The 16,449-nt window shown below is 35.1% G+C and overlaps 1 protein-coding gene and 1 long non-coding RNA gene across 7 annotated transcripts in view; one reads left to right on the forward strand and one right to left on the reverse strand.

Annotated features, from left to right (window-relative positions):
* LOC136834203 (phospholipase A2 inhibitor) overlaps nt 1-14,802 on the forward strand; it is a 15,731-nt gene extending 929 nt beyond the window's left edge. Inside the window, exons 2-7 of the mRNA XM_067096494.1 lie at nt 5,425-5,636; nt 6,021-6,165; nt 8,386-8,576; nt 9,148-9,336; nt 10,411-10,624; nt 12,420-14,802. Of these exons, the coding sequence (XP_066952595.1) occupies nt 5,425-5,636; nt 6,021-6,165; nt 8,386-8,576; nt 9,148-9,336; nt 10,411-10,624; nt 12,420-12,722 (1,254 nt within the window). The 3' untranslated portion in view covers nt 12,723-14,802. The remainder of the gene's footprint in view (nt 1-5,424; nt 5,637-6,020; nt 6,166-8,385; nt 8,577-9,147; nt 9,337-10,410; nt 10,625-12,419) is intronic.
* The window catches only part of LOC136834205 (uncharacterized), a 22,214-nt gene extending 6,374 nt beyond the window's left edge, over nt 1-15,840 (reverse strand). Inside the window, exons 1-3 of one of the 6 annotated variants that reach the window (XR_010851679.1) lie at nt 15,562-15,834; nt 7,942-7,996; nt 2,625-2,765 (exon numbers count right to left, since the gene is read on the reverse strand). This is a non-coding gene — a long non-coding RNA (uncharacterized lncRNA). Of the gene's footprint in view, nt 1-53; nt 607-2,624; nt 2,766-7,941; nt 8,000-15,561 lie in introns of those variants that run through there. The other 5 variants (XR_010851678.1, XR_010851682.1, XR_010851681.1 and 2 more) reach the window with 5 other exon arrangements.
* Nucleotides 15,841-16,449: the final 609 nt, after the last annotated feature.

The raw sequence follows: 16,449 nt of genomic DNA on the forward strand, positions 1-16,449 counted from the left end.
AGTCATATATTATAGTCTTCGAGTGAAAGTACCTGCAACAAGCTAAAGCTTACCTGGCTATCCAGGTGAGCCTAATAAGAGCATCTTCTGAAGGACTTTAACGTTTGAAATCCAGACGAAATATTTGTAACATAGAATGAGTTGCCAATTAACCTTTTTCCACTTCTTCCAAGATATTATCTAAGATATCTCGTACTCTTTCCTTAATAATCATTCTATATACTTATACTTTTAATCTGGGAACTTGATTAATCAATTTTGACTATTCTTCAGCAGGCGCAATGTCTGAATGCGGATAATCATTGTTAAGGGACGGTCTCTGGACGGCAACACCTGTCCGTCTGATGGCATGAAGTCACTCCCGTTAGGAGGGAGAAAGACTTAGCCCAAAATATATTCCAGACTTCCTCTGGGGGAGATGAGTTCTCAGGGAGTTGAAGCCCACATCCTTTGGAAACGAAGTTGCGTTTTTATTTTTCGGTTAAAAGGTGCAGTTTCATTGCGAATTTTTAAAGTGATTATAGGCCTAGTGCAAGTTTATTACCTAGTCCTTTCGTACACTGGTTTCTCTAAACCTGACGGTCTTGTTTGTGTTACACTGTGAGGGCATCATGGCCTGGACTGGCTGTAATGGTCACCACATTGTTACGTTCGCATTTTAGTGCAAATTTATCAACCCGCCCTTCTTTTAATTACAGATATTAACTGGTTTCTCTAAATCGTGACGGTCTCGTGATACAATGAAGCATCACTATCTCATGGCCTGGTCTGGCCTGGCTTTCATCATCCTAACATTATTAATGCTCGCATTTAAAGGCCACTTCATGGTGACAAACGAATGAGTGGAAGTCTATGCTCGCTCACATTATGAAATGATCATACACTTAACCTTTAAAGTATTCAAGGACCCACCTCGGGGTACTCACTGACGAGAACGGCTCGGTCAAACCAATACTGGTATTTCATTCGTGTAAAACTGAAATGAAGTTAGATGCAATGTTTCCTAGGAATTACAAATGATTGCACATAACATTTCCTTATAAAAAATGAACGGTCAGCGCGTAAATTATAAAAAATAACTCCAATATTTTTTTTTAGCAAACGCCTTTAAGAGACTAGAAGCACAAGCTGACATTGAACACTCAGTAAAATAAAACATTCCCATGATTGCTTATAGCTTTCAAAAGCATCGTTACAAGCAACAACATGAAAATAACGATTACAGTAACTCGGAACAGTAAATCTGCTTTCAATAACGTTAACGAGAGAGAAAGTGTCTAGGTGGCCAGTCTTCTCCCACCCGGCATTAAGCTGACGATAGGGATTTAGGGTCTAGCTCTAGCGCAAGGTCTTTCTTAGACCATGGTGATGGTCTAGCGTCTCTATCCGTTTCTTCGCTTCCTCTCATAAAGGTTGCAGAGATAAGGAGCGAAAGGTCGCTCAACCCTTTAAAGATCATCAGCGTTTTCATTCGGTACTTCTACTAGTACTACTACTACTACTACTATTACTACTACTAATAATAATAGTTTGTTGGCGAAGACTAACAATAAGGTTATCTTTTAACGACTCCATCATTCGATATTCATCTCTCTCTCTCTCTCTCTCTCTCTCTCTCTCTCTCTCTCTCTCTCTCTGTTTTCACGTTGCAAACGCAAGTTGTATTTCAAAACATCAGTGAGTGAATTATAATGATGCAACTGCCTTCAGTTATTTAGCTGATCTCACACATACACACACGCACACACACACACACACACACACACACACACACACACACACAGAGAGAGAGAGAGAGAATTATAAACACATGTAAACAAAGAACACACATGTATGTGTACCTTTGAATTTTGAATATATAATAATAATAATAATATTATTATTAATATTATTATTATTATTATTATTATTATTATTATTATTATTATTATTATTAAAAAGGATGGCTGTATTATGCGAATTTTCTTATACTGGTTGAAGATGATCTGGAGAAACACGTCCGGAGGATGACCAACGAGCTGGTCGAAACATGTCGACGGTATATACCTGAAATAGAACCTGAATCCAGCCGACGAAGGATTTCTGATTGAATATTTCAATAAATGACCTCCCGCTTTCCACACACTATCCTTTTTTCAATATGAATATCGGCCAGTTGCTGACTAACATCGCTGAGCCCGAAAAGCGAATCATAAGGAAAATAGAAAAGACACTTATAAGATAAATTCGCATAATACAGCCATCCTTTTTAATAAGACCTGTTTAAAAGAGAGTCTACTCCTCTTCATAATAATAATAATAATAATAATAATAATAATAATAATAATAATAATAATAATAATAAGAAGAAGAAGAAGAAGAAGAAGAAGAAGAAGAAGAAGAAGAAGAAGAAGAAGAAGAATGTGAGGGAGCATTTATTCATACTAAAACCAAAACCATTCCAAAAATTTAAAACGGCGTTCAATCACTTCAATAAGTGACCAAATCTACCACAGTCTCGTATGTTCGATAAAGACGACTTAAATCACAAAATAAATAAACGCTGACCTTGACAAATGGGTCCGTTTGTCCTGGGGTTAAAATATGAAAGCTCTGGTGCGCAGAAACTACGAAAATAGACTCACATTGGTTTCCAGTGTAGAACAGCTTGGCAGTCTCGTCAACCATTACAACAGGAGCGCAGACGTGCCGAGTAGGATATCAGTGCGTTCCTGTCCTTTTTTGGGGAAATGATTATTTTGCCTCTAGGTCCAGGAAACTGCAATCTGGAATGAATACCAAGAAAGGCTTCAGTCTCAACCTACACTCGCTGAACGGTCAGTTCAGAAAGCCTTCCGCATGATGGTCTATGAAGTTACAAACTTTTCACACATTAAGTTTTCATAAATAAGATTTTAATTTTAAGGCGTATGTAACAGACACTAACTTTAAAGACCTTCTGAGGGGGAAATTGAAAGTTGTTTGATGGCAGCAATCTTCCCAGTAATCCACCACTGGACTTATTGAGAAAAAATACAGCTTTTAATTTTAACGAAAACACTAACACAGTCTACTGGAGTTATAAATACATTAAAATTAACTTTCCACAACCTGCCAAAATCATTAAAATTTGCCATGGAAAGATTCGAGTATTAGACATGAAACTCGTCAAAGACCGATTAGACTAATTCTTAGGAACAACTCACAATCACACTATGTAAATGATTCTCAGTCTCACGTAACAAAGTTCTCAAAATAACCTTTGGAAGTTTCGAAATAGATATTGAATAGCGGTTCACACACACAGAGGGCAACTGCAGGTAGCATTAAATGTCCCTTTATAGGCTCCAGCTACACTGTCTTTTAATTTTAAAATAATAATAATTTCCTTGCAACAGGTTACTTCCCACTGTAACTTTGTATTGGTCTAATTTCCGTCTTCAATTCAAGGACAAATCTCAGAATACCTTTGCAGTCATTTAAAACCAAAGAATATCAATCTTTCCTTGAGTAACTGAAATCATTATGTCGTAAGTATTTCGAATCACGATAAAGAGTTTTGTTTATCTTTCGTGTCAGTTCATAATCAGTGTGACGCCCGTAAAATAAAACATAATAAAGGGTCGGTCTAAAAGTCGCAAATAGACCAGAGGAGTTTACAAAAAGTTTGTCTTCCAGTTAAAATGACTTCTAAGCACGTTAACCAATAAACTAGACATGGCAAAACCTTGCTTCACACCTAAACAAGTTACCAAGTCCACGCGGAGCTGTCACATATGAAAATTTGCAAGTCTATGTGAGGGAACGGGAGGAATTACATTAGTTCAATGATGTGTACAAGCTTGTTTTGAATCAAAGTGATAGTAAACACAAAGGTGATTTACTGAACCGAGAAATGTCAGTGAGAAATGTCAGCCCCATGTTGGAAAACGTACAATGAGCGCAAGAAAAAAACTGATTTGTCTAATGACGCACAAATTACACGAAGCATCGGCCTAATTCTAGTGAGACTACAACGAATATTAATTACGTGCCCAAACAGAAATTGTGATATTGCATTACAAGAACTCACTCATATTTTTGGCTTTGCGATTACAGGAGTTGTTAGGTACAGCTGACTGTTTATTAAGGCATATTCTTCAAAATATTCTTTGTATCTAAAAATAGGCAGTGCGCCTAACCGGAAACGCTAAGTTTACTGTACATACAAATGGTAAAACAAATGATCGAACATTTAAAACTGACGTCTTCAACTTTTTCCTTCTTAACTATTCTTGAGAGAGAGAGAGAGAGAGAGAGAGAGAGAGAGAGAGAGAGAGAGAGAGAGAGAGAGAGAGAGAGAGAGGGGGCAAATCGTCGATCCGTGAGCGGAATTCCTCCATCCTATTTCTACTTGTCTCTCGTCACTCGATACGCATTTAGTCGACAACCACATCCGCTTTGTGAAGTTACGTTTGTATTTTGAGTTGAGAGAATCGCCATTATTTTAGTCTAGATTTGCTTTACGAAACTTCAAACTATTCAAAATTTCTTCTGTCATTTCAAGATTGAAACTGAAAATGTGGCGTTTTCATGTATGCATATTGATTGATTTAAAAAAATATACCCGCGACTGGCAGTGTTTTCCCCGAAGCAAACCTTGCGTAAAAGAAAATTTTCTTTGTAGAGAGAGAGAGAGAGAGAGAGAGAGAGAGAGAGAGAGAGAGAGAGAGAGAGAGAGAGAGAGAGAGAGTTCTCGCTGAACTAGACCTAACCGTAAAAATTAAGCAAGCATACCACCGAGTGTCACCTAAATGTTCTCCCCAATAAATATAGTGTAAACTTACAAATATGGCTTAAATATGCACTAACACCTTCCTATCTTGATATAAAGGATATAGTAAAAAAATACTTGGCTGGTAATTTAAAATAAAAAAAAACATGTAAACATAAGTTAAGTAGGTAATGTTCTTCAACGTCAATACGAACACAAATTCCAATTTTTAAAAGTAGTTTCTTTCCCTTCACTGCTGTGCTTTGGAATTATTTTGCCTCTTTCCTTCTTATTATCAACTAGCATATTTTATATGTACAGTGCATAAATGTACATATACATACACATATATATATTACGTGTATACATACATACATTATGTATATATATATTGTACATATACTGTATATATATACTATATCTACATGTATATCTATAATATGCCACGGGTGTGTAAGGGACTTGATGTGTTGCTGATGATCCTTCTGTGTAGAAGCTGTCTTTCCAAATGATAAGAGCATTTTCTTTTGAATGCTCACAGTGATTTCTAGGGCTAACTTCTACGGGACGTAGATACCCCACCCTCACTTGAAGGATTACATAAAAATGCTAGTATTCACCATGTTAGGCTGATTTTCTTTTCACACCTGCTGTTGTTACCGGCCCTTGGTATAGCTTCTTGTTCATTCCAGATGATAAAATTCTTGGTAATCTCAGTGGCACTGCTTCTTGCCGCCTGTGAAGCCCTACTTGATGAGACAGGCTGCCCTGACGCCTTCAAAAAGCGATGCCACTGCGGGATGGCCTTCTCGATCTACGACAGTTTCAAGGAAAAGAAGTTTACCGTCAACTGCACTAACACAGGGTTCACTTCGGCTGAGATGCTGACGTTTTTGCCCGAGCAGTAAGTGGCATGAAGATGTATTAATGCTTGTGAATTAATTCACTCTTGTTAGGCATTTTCATCATATATATATTGTAGTATAAAATAGTTCCTGACAAGTAATTATGAGACCAACATATAGTGGGTAATTTGAAAACATATTCTAATATGTGCCTATGAAATACAGTACCTGTACTATAAAAATACAGTATTCTTTGGAAGCTTGAATTTCAAGTCGATGGCCTCTGTGGGCTCGTTCATTATGAATAGTGTTCATCTTCTGAATAATAATAATAATAATAATAATAATAATAATAATAATAATAATGATAAACCATATCAGTGTACAACAATAGCTAGCTGGGATACATATAAACCAATAACTCCTATATTATCTTTTTTCAGTACTGAAGTGCTAATCTTCACTGGAAATACAATTGAAACACTGCCAGCTAATATTTTGGATAACTTCAAGGAGTATGAGAATCTGGAGACAATAGATATGTCCAACAACCATATTCGTTTTGTTCAAGGAAAGACATTTCATAAGGTGAGTGTAGCATTTTTTTTCATAAAAAATTGATGACATGAAAATTTAATGAGAACAAAACATACACTTGATCATACTTTTTTTTGCTTTTACATGAAAAATTAAATGACAGTTTTGAGGATTGCAAATTCAACATATTGCAAAAAAAGGTTCCACTTTGTTGTCAATATCCAGATTTTTCAGACAGAAAGAAGCAACAGCTCATGACAAAACTATGTATTTGGAACCTTGTGCTTGCTCTAATTTTACACATCAAACTAGGCAGAGGCCCCAAAAAGGTCTTTCTTGGTCATGTTAAAATGGAATGTTTAGGATACTGAAATGTATACTAAATAACAACACATGAGCTTTTTTCCTTCTGCCAGAATCTTCCAGGATCAATATAGTACCAAAGTAAAGTCTCAGTTTCCCCAAGAACTATACAGTTAATACACTTTAGTGAAGTCCGTTCCTCCTCTGGAATTCCATCTTGATGAATTCAATGAATGCGTACTTCTGTTTCGTCCGGAAGGATTTTGGGTCTCTGGTTTCTGTCACATTATCGATGTTTTCCATTACATCGTAGATATCTCCCCGTTCCACCACGCAATACATCTAATATCCTTTGTTAAATTAAACCAACATCATCATGTTGCCTTTGGGGGTACTGCTATGTTTCAAACAGTAGGTACCACCACCTGGCTTCATTCTTACCCAGACTTTGACTAGAATAACAAAGTTACTGGTGAATGATAAGAAAAGGTACTTGGGACACCAAAGAGCGACAAAGAACTTGAAAACAAAAAATTACAATGAGGACAAAACATAAGCACATGCCATAAATGATAAAGGCATCTGTTATTATTTATACAAAACAGAAAACGTCCAGATAGCAAAAAGCTCAGCTTGTAGCATCCTTGCATAGTTATGCCTGGGTAAGAAATCTTTAACACCTCAGTGTGTGACCCTGATTTGACCAAATGATTTCAGATCAAGGTCAAAAGTAGTCTGGATTCAAGGTGGGACAATGTACTGTATACTACATTCCTAGCAAAGTTTTAGGAGAATTAACAAATTTGTGGATAGATGATGGGCTGACAAATAGTTGGACAGAGTGATTACAACACATGAAAACTGGAGCCACATAGAGATAAAGAAGTGAAACAGCTATGTAGCATGAGACCAAGAAGAATGGCTGAAAAACAAAGGTGAAAAGTAATGCAGCTGGGGCCAAAGGAACTGCAAATTACCTTTAATGCTATCTGCAATGTACCATAAACGACCCACTGTTAGAGGTAACCCCTACGTGCAGTGATTACTATAGGTCACCAACATAAAATGGTGAGGCCCTAATGTGGCAAGTAACAATCAATTTCATTACATATTAACTTAATAAACTGTACATGATACAGACAGAGTAACATCAATGCAGTAAATAAACTACTCTTAAGTGTTGTAAAACCCCAGTATTATAGTGTAGAGTGCTGTACTACTAGTCTTTTCAAATATTTCGTCCACTAATGACACTTGTTAACAGTATCATACTGGGATGTGACAATAATCTTATGTCCTAATAAAACGGAAAAGTTTACAAACACACTATAAACAGCACTGTTTAAGAAATTAGAAAAAGTTGGCATGTAGAGTGACAAAATAAACGCTGAACTTGCAAAATCAGAAATGAATTCATAACACTTCAAAACGTGATGCACAATGTCATCTACATATGAGAAAACTTTCAATGAAAGTATGTTTAGGACTGACTATGGTTAAGAAAATACTGCATATGACACTAACCTCCATTTGGAGAGATGTTTCCTTTCGCAGTGCAACCTGCAGTGCTGTTTCAAACCTGCTAAAGAGATGAAGTTTACATTAAAAATAATATATATCATGTGTAAGTGAATTACAGTGTCAACTTACAGAATAAAAAAATTATGTATTGGAAGCCTTTTCAGATAAGCATTCTACTGTCATGGCTTCCTCTACAATATGGCACACAAAATATACACTGTACTTTGGCAAATAACAATGCATAGTACATGGTAAGTCTGTTGGGCAACAATACAGTGTACTGTATAGTGTACCAACCAAATCAAATATGAGAGGTTTGTTCAGAGAAAAATCTCTCTTCATTCTTGTCCCCTGTACTCTATATTCTTTCGATAAGCCAGTTCCCTGTTGTTACTACATTGTATAGACTGTTAACTAATATCTTGTGATACAATACTATATTTCCAGGTGTACAATGTGAGGACATTAATTCTAAACCACAACGACATGGACATAACCGAAGAAAAGGCAAGGCCCAGGATCTTCAGCAATTTTGAAAACCTTGAGCGACTACATCTGACGAATGCCTTTACCGAAAAAGTCAATGCTTCTGAATACCTGCTGAACCTTGAAGACATTTTTTATGAAAGTGACTTGGAGTAAGTGGCACAAATTGTCCCTTCTTTACAGTATCATGCGGCGTGAATCAGTACTGTTTTGCTGAAATATGGCTGCAGAGGCTTTTACGTTGAACGTTTAAGTTGAAAAGTTTGCATTTTAACTCACAAATGTTTCTGCTCTAATTTCATGAAGCTGAATTTCAATGTAATTAAGTCAATGTTTCTGCTCTACTTTCATGAAGTTGAATTTCAATGTAATTAAGTCTATGCGTTTCTACTATTTTTCCTATTAAATTATCATACAACATCAGTAGTTAAGAGTGGAGCCCTAACAGTGATGTATTAATCGGCAGTTGTTCTTTTTAAAGTATACCCACATTTATGTTTACGGTAGGCCTAATTAAATTCCTAAAACCTATCTGAACTTGTATTTGTTTATATTTTCTAAAATTAATCTTCATTCCTCATTAAAAAGCTGATTAAAATCTAATATAGTATCTGCATATGCTCTTCTCATTCTGATAAAGTAGCTAAAATCAAGAAAGTGTTTGTTTTCTTTAATATTTCTGTCCACTACTCACTCTGCTAAATTACTTTTTTATTTCTTTAGGTGTCTGAAAGTTCTACATCTTGAACAGAATGAGATTTGGTCCATCGGCAATAATGAGAAGGTTTTCTGTCAGCTGCCAGACCTAGAACAGCTACTTCTGGGTGACAACAGGCTGAAAGACCTTGATTTTCGTATTGACTGCCTTCCCAACCTACGTTACATTGATCTTGAAAGGAATATGATTTCAAGGTAAAATAACAACACAGACATGTCCAATATTCGTACCAAGTATGAACCACTGTCTAACTAGAAACTACTCATATTTGTTCTTGATTTTCATGGGAGAAAATCCAACTAGTCTCTTTCCATTCGATTTGGTCGCAATGTTTTTTCCTCAGTCATCTCTTTCTGTGATTAAAAGCTTTTTTTCCAACTACTACCCACAAAATATTTGCTTTTTTTATTGTTTACTCTCTGATTACCTGTATTCAAGTTGGGGAGCCATGTTAGCGAGTACTCCCCTCTATCACAACTGCACATGTATGTATGCATAACCCTTTGCTCTATCTACACATCACTTCCTTTAAATTCTTACCCTTCCTATAGCCCTGCTTCAATATACTTCTGAGATAATTATTTACCAACCCAAAAGAAACATTTGCCACAATGAAATACTTCAAGTATACTCAAGTGCTGTCATTACCAAATCTTAGCAGATAAAATTGCAAGCTTAAGCACATTCGGTTAATGGAGAATTCATATGTAATGGGAATCTTCAAATCAAAAGTTGAATACAAATGACAAACGCTGAAAAACAGTTTTGAATCTTGGGCTCAGGAGGTGGTACACAACTCTCCTCAGGCCCCAATTAGATAAGAGCTTTTATGTTTATTAAATCTGGGTTCACTCCCAACTTGTAACTAATCAGAAAATCACATCCATTTTCCTAAAAAATTTACCTTTCATTGTCAATTTTAATAGTTTTCTTAGTGTTTTACTTTAGGATACTTGCTATCTTAGTAGTATATTCTGATTAAATTACTGTTCTGAGATAATGCCTTTAAAAATGTATAAAGATAATGAATGACAAGAGATACATGGTCATATACGCTATAGATTAGACAACCAATCCTATTTACTTCCCTAGCTGTTCTTTAAAAGAATTTTCTTACCAGAACTGAAAATCACATTAAAGAATAACTGAAATTAAAAATGAAGTTTTATGCCATATAGCCTTTACGAAGATGAGCTATCATTTGCAAATTCTTTCACTTCATAAAGCTAACCTAGTTATTCATCTGTTTTCATTGCAAATGAAAAAAGGTTGTCCAAACCAGCTATGTCAAAGTTGGACAACTTCACCAAGAGCAATCCAAAACTCCAGGTGAAATTGAGTGACAATCCTTTCAACTGTGACTGTCGAGCATACGACTTCTATCACTGGCTCAAATCAACCAAAGTGGATGTTATGCAGTGGGAAGATTTTGACTGTATTGACGGATATCCGCAGGAGAATGTGGGCCTTACATTCACGGAGGTAAGTTTCTTACAGTACCTGATTTTCTTTTGTTTCTTGCTCGGCATAAACCTTACATCTGTGATATTTTTTCATCAAATTTATCAAATGAATGTTTCGATCTAACCTTAAAACTCTAAACTTTTGAAATGGTATACTTTCAGCTCTATTATTAATGAAAAAAGAATCAGAGCTATTTCTTCAGTAGTGTAACTACAGTACTATAAAATATCTACAGTAATTCTAAGTACAGTATACTGTATATTTGACACAGTAAAGTCCATGGTGTCAGTCACAAATTGTGCAACCACAGATTAAAAGACTTAAAAAATCAAATTCCATTTTCCATGTATGAACTTGGGGTGTGGTTTTTTAATTACCTTTTTCAGTTACAAAATTTCTTTAGTAAAATCTTTCAACACTTATGAAATTGTCACAATTGTCCAATTAGTAAGAACTACGTAACATTTAGTTGTGTAGGTTAAATATACAGTACAGTATATTCAAGTACCAGCTATTAACTGTAACAGATATGATGGTACTGCTACCTTTTAAAAAATCTCTTCAAAAATTACATACTTAGGATTGGTCTTAAACCATACCAGTCATTATAAATGTGTTTCATTATTCGGAGCTTTTGCTTTCCAAAAATAATTTTAACCTATTTATAATTTTCTTAACAGGGCACAGCAAAACCTAAAAAGGTACCAAATAATTATCTTAACATAGTTTGTTTCTCACGGTTACTTAGTTTGTATTGTCATAATTTCTTTGATAATTCCCCATTATTGACTGAACTAAACTAAGAATTATGGTTATATCTAAATTTCGCCATTTGCAGTTTGCGTTTTATGTGAGGAAACTTGAAAATGGCCAGGTAAGTCACTGATGAACCTTGGAAAAGTCCCTTTGGTAGAAAGGTATTTTGTGTACACCCTCTAGACACTAAAACTATTCATGACAATATGACACATGCATGGTACTTGGATTAGATAGCCAAAAGCATTGTCCAGGCCCAGCAGAAACAAGCAAGAGTGCTTAACCCTATAGAAAATAAGAGATCCATCTCCTAAAGGCCAGAGGACTACAAGTGTAAAGGAAAAATCGATGCAGAAAGAATTCCAGCATTTAACAGTGGCAGGAATAAAACGGACAAAGGGCTATGTAACAAAGTTTGCTTATTTCTAATGCGTACTGTAGTATAATGGGAAGCTGAGTTGTGACAGAAGTTGCACAGCTATCCAATAAGTGGGATTCTCTCAAAAACAGATAGTATCAAAGTAAAATGATTTGTCCTAAAAAGGTTGGGAATGACAGATGACCTTCTGCCTTTGTGGTTATGCAAAACATAGATATGCTGTTAGCTGTTGAAGTGTAAGAAGAAGTCACAGCTGTTTTATATTAGCTTCCTCAAACTAAACTAGTTCGAATAGTTGCATGCATCACCAAGCTTTTACTTAGGTGAGTCCTATTATTACTGTATATGAATGCATTTCCTGAACCAGCCAGTCCTGTAGCCTGCAAGGAAGTAGCTTTAGGCTGATTCATGTTTGATTCTCATATTACAGAAAAATACAGCAAAATATTGGCCATGATGAACAATTTCTATGGACTTCATTGCAATTAAACCATAACACTTGAAGCTAATTTTGATTTTGATAATTCTATTATAGATAAGCAGATTAACACTTTTTATTTCTATACATGCTTTTAACTGCTAAGTAACAAGTTAAACAAGTCAAATTTCATAATCACTTCAATTCAAATGCATAACTTTTATACAAAACCACTCAACCTTGTAAATTTCTACCCAAAGGTCCATGATCTTCGCTGCCCAGAAAGCAAGACTCCGAACAGTGTCAAGAAACACGTTCCAGACCTGGGCAGTTCGTACCAATACAGCAAGGAGAGCAGCGAGCACATTGCTCGACACTCATCAGTCACTATTGGGGTTCTGGCATTTTTCTTAGTGTTTACAACATCAATGCTATTAGCTGTAGCATACTTCCAGAGGAAAAAGATGAAAGGTATAATTATGCCTTACTGGGATTTCATTACCAGGAAGATTGGATACGTTGGGATCTCAAATGAAGAGACACCGCAAGAGGTTAATGTATAGATACTTCAAATTTAAAAAGAACCCCTGTTCATATTTTTTTTTTTACTAATGACTATGTCAGAATGAATGGGTTTTGAAGTGATAAACATGTATATAACATATATGTACTGTGTATTAATTTATGTGGTAATGCTGCTGTAACTGGGTAATATCTATGATGACTAAGTTGGTTAGAAAATGAGAATTGAGGAATTTTTTCTTTTTGTAGAGAGTAAAAAAAACTGGGTCAAGATCACTTTTGTACCAATATATTATGTGTTTAGTGAGAATGAATGAGAATGATCAGTTTTTTTTTTTAAATTAAAGGTTGTGTTTACGTACAGTACAGTATAGAAATGTACTGTACATGTATTTGTTAAAAATAGACTACAGCTTATTCTGGCACAGTAGCTTACACTTCAATACTTTTATGATCACAATGATATCACAGATTTATCTGACTATTTTTACAAAGGAAAATAATACATATATTATTTTTAGTATTTTTTGGTAATCTAGGGAAAAAAAAAAAAGCTAAAGTTTCCTAGTTTTGCAATACAATGGACTGCTCTTGCTTTCAGCACAGACTGCTGGACATCAAGTCCACACTTTGTAACACAACTTTACCAGAAAAACGCTTAAAGCAGAATATGACTGGACCAACTTAGTAGCACAGATGACTTGAGAAACTATTTCATGTGCTGTTTACACGAGGAAATGATCTTTGACTTTTTGTATATCGAACATACTGATGGTGCAGGCTAATGTCAGGATATTTAGGCTATATACTACTTAAATACTATTTGGAGTCAGCTTTACAGTACTTAATTTTCCGTTTCTCTGACAGAACATTCAGCATGTTTCTCTTTCTGCTGTGATGAAAGTACCAGTATGTAAAGATTTGGTGCTGATTTCAATGCAAACCAGTGAAGTGGTATTTTTTCCACTTCTCAAATGCTGAGGTGATCCTCCATTTATTTTACATTTCCTTTGAATCTGTCTACAGGTGAATTCAGTAGCATTAATATGCCCACGCCATGAAAAAGGGCTGAAATCACTGCAATGAATGATCATTATAGAAAATACATTCCACTTATACCTATCACTCGTCATACATAATGTTTCATACTGAATTGATCTTTCACAGACAGTGTGAATAGTGCCATAGATTTAGACTGCTTTCTAAATACACAACTACTTAATGCAATCTACATCACAATACAGTATTGCTTTCACAAAATACTTATCTCTAATTTGGTTCGAAAGGAGGTGTTTACTAGTCAAATTAAAATCACATAAATGCAATAGGTAATTTGGAATTGCTTAGGTTTGGGTTCACTAGATACTTTTTTGTGATTCATGCTGTATTCAACTGCTAAAGTACTTTAAAATTACATTTTTATATTGCAATTATTATGTAGATTACCTTAAATACTACTGCAGTTTTCAGTCTTTTACCTTAGACTTATGTGCTATTATCATCATATTTCTATAACAAACGAATTATTTTTTGTACTGTGCTATCATTAATGCAAAATTAAAAAGATTTAGAATAATAAATTTTAAGACTCTTTAAACTTACTGGTTATAAAATCTTGTTTGTCACCAAAGATGAGATTTGTGTAGTTTACATCTTTGTTGTTTAATCGAAGTAGCTTTTGCTTCTACATTCCATTAGATTAGGATTATTATACCAAATGTACATTACTTTGCACTGGAATTTGTGCATTTGTAATTGATGACCAATACTTTATTCAATAACTCAAAGGAGCAGCAACAACAGCACAGCCATGCTACAATATTCCATCTTCAGAGTCACACGTAAGTGAAAAGAAGGTTGTGGCACTTTCTGCAAGTTCTTCACGTTTCATGTATAGATAATTAACATATTTTACAAACTTATTAGCATTAACTTTTCAGTTGTCCATTTTAAGAATTTAATATTTTTATAATTTTTGTGATTTCTATTACAGGATGGAAGCTAACGGTTATATTTAAGTTGTTTGTTAAGTTTTGAAGCAGATTTACTTATGTGAATCCTATTCTTAATGAAACTGGGTTGTATGCTTGAAATAATAATAATAAATATATCAAACTATAATCAAGGGTTTTTCATTTCTACTCTATTCCATATGGGCTAATCCACCATGCTAGGCTACTCTAATATGTGGCACATCAGTTCCTGCAAACCAAAAATTCACTTGCAAAACTGAGATGCTCGACTTTATCAGGATGCGGTAAAACTGTAGACTATGCCTGCGTCCCTCTAGTTCAGTAACTGCTGTACCAGCTTACACGTAAAATGGACACTTTTTTTTCAAGTACTACCCCCTTGGGGATGAATGTAAAAACATATACAAAAGACAGCAAATATCACAACCATATATAAGACACCAGCATAAACAGACTGTGGTTGGTAAATATTCCACTCGGTGGCTGATGGGAATCGGGTCAAAGTAGTAGTCTGCAGTTTTACCCAGATTATTTCCTGTACTGTACTGTCATTATCAAAGTCGTTTAACAAAATTCTGATGACCTTCATGAAGGTCACTATCCAACTTTCATGAAGTTCAACAGAATTTTGTTAAATGAGAAGCGACATTTTAAAACGATGCAAAGAACCTTTAGTACTGTCCACAATGAATGGTACAGGTGGTAACCAATTGGGAGGTATCCTTTAAATGGACCCCCTGTAGCCTATGCCAAAGAAAAGTAAATTTAACAGAAGCTCCTCGCTGTCAGGCCAGTATTAATGGTTTACTCAAGACATACACTAACCTTGGCTTTAAATCCTTCAAGCCCTGCCTAGCCCATGCCTGTAAAAGGAATTTATGTCCAAAATTACAAAATTAAATCTTACCTGGACGACACCCCTTGAAGAGCCGACGTAACAAGCAATCAGTCTTCATTAATGTCTCTAGTTCTAATATTCCTCGTCCTATAATATTTTAACTGTTTGTCTTTAAACTTCCAAATTCAAACGAATATACTTCACCAACATCACATGCACAAGCACACTCAACAAACGACAAGGTAAGGCTCGCCTGAAGAACGATCCCTGTAATGGAAGTGACGTTAGTTGACATTTGCGATGGTGAGACGTACACGATTTCACAGTTCTGTGGGATCTTGCTGTGGAAGAGGTTTTAGTTAACTACTGTACACAATTTCACAGTTCTGGCAATTAGTGGCTGATGCTTATGAGACGAGAAAATATTGTTTCTCAATTATTGAATTTTATATCCAGTATACAGTGTATACACACACATGTACAGTATATATATAATATGTGTGTGTATATATATATACTATATATATTAATCACTTAATGTAAATTGTTTTATAAAGTTCAGAGGCATCCAGAATTTTTTGATACTGAATATAGGATACAAACATACATATGCACATATAGATCAACACGCATACATATACTGTGTGTATATATATATATATATATATATATATATATATATATATATATATATATATACATATACATATATACACAGTATATATCTTATGCTAAATATACTTATCAATTTGTTCGGTGCTTCATACAACAACTCTGTACAGTAGAAGCAAAAAAGACATTTCCCACATAGCAGGAGAGGAGACTCTAATAAACGTCTCGCACATCGTGGTCCCATAAAATGAGGAAAAGTGAACCGCCTGTTTATCCTTCACTTTGAATGTTTACCAATATTTGGACCCTGGCATAACACTTGTCAGTTGACATAAGCCTAATTCA

Source organism: Macrobrachium rosenbergii, chromosome 53 (genome assembly GCF_040412425.1).
Source record: "Macrobrachium rosenbergii isolate ZJJX-2024 chromosome 53, ASM4041242v1, whole genome shotgun sequence".
NCBI classification, from domain to species: domain Eukaryota; kingdom Metazoa; phylum Arthropoda; class Malacostraca; order Decapoda; family Palaemonidae; genus Macrobrachium; species Macrobrachium rosenbergii.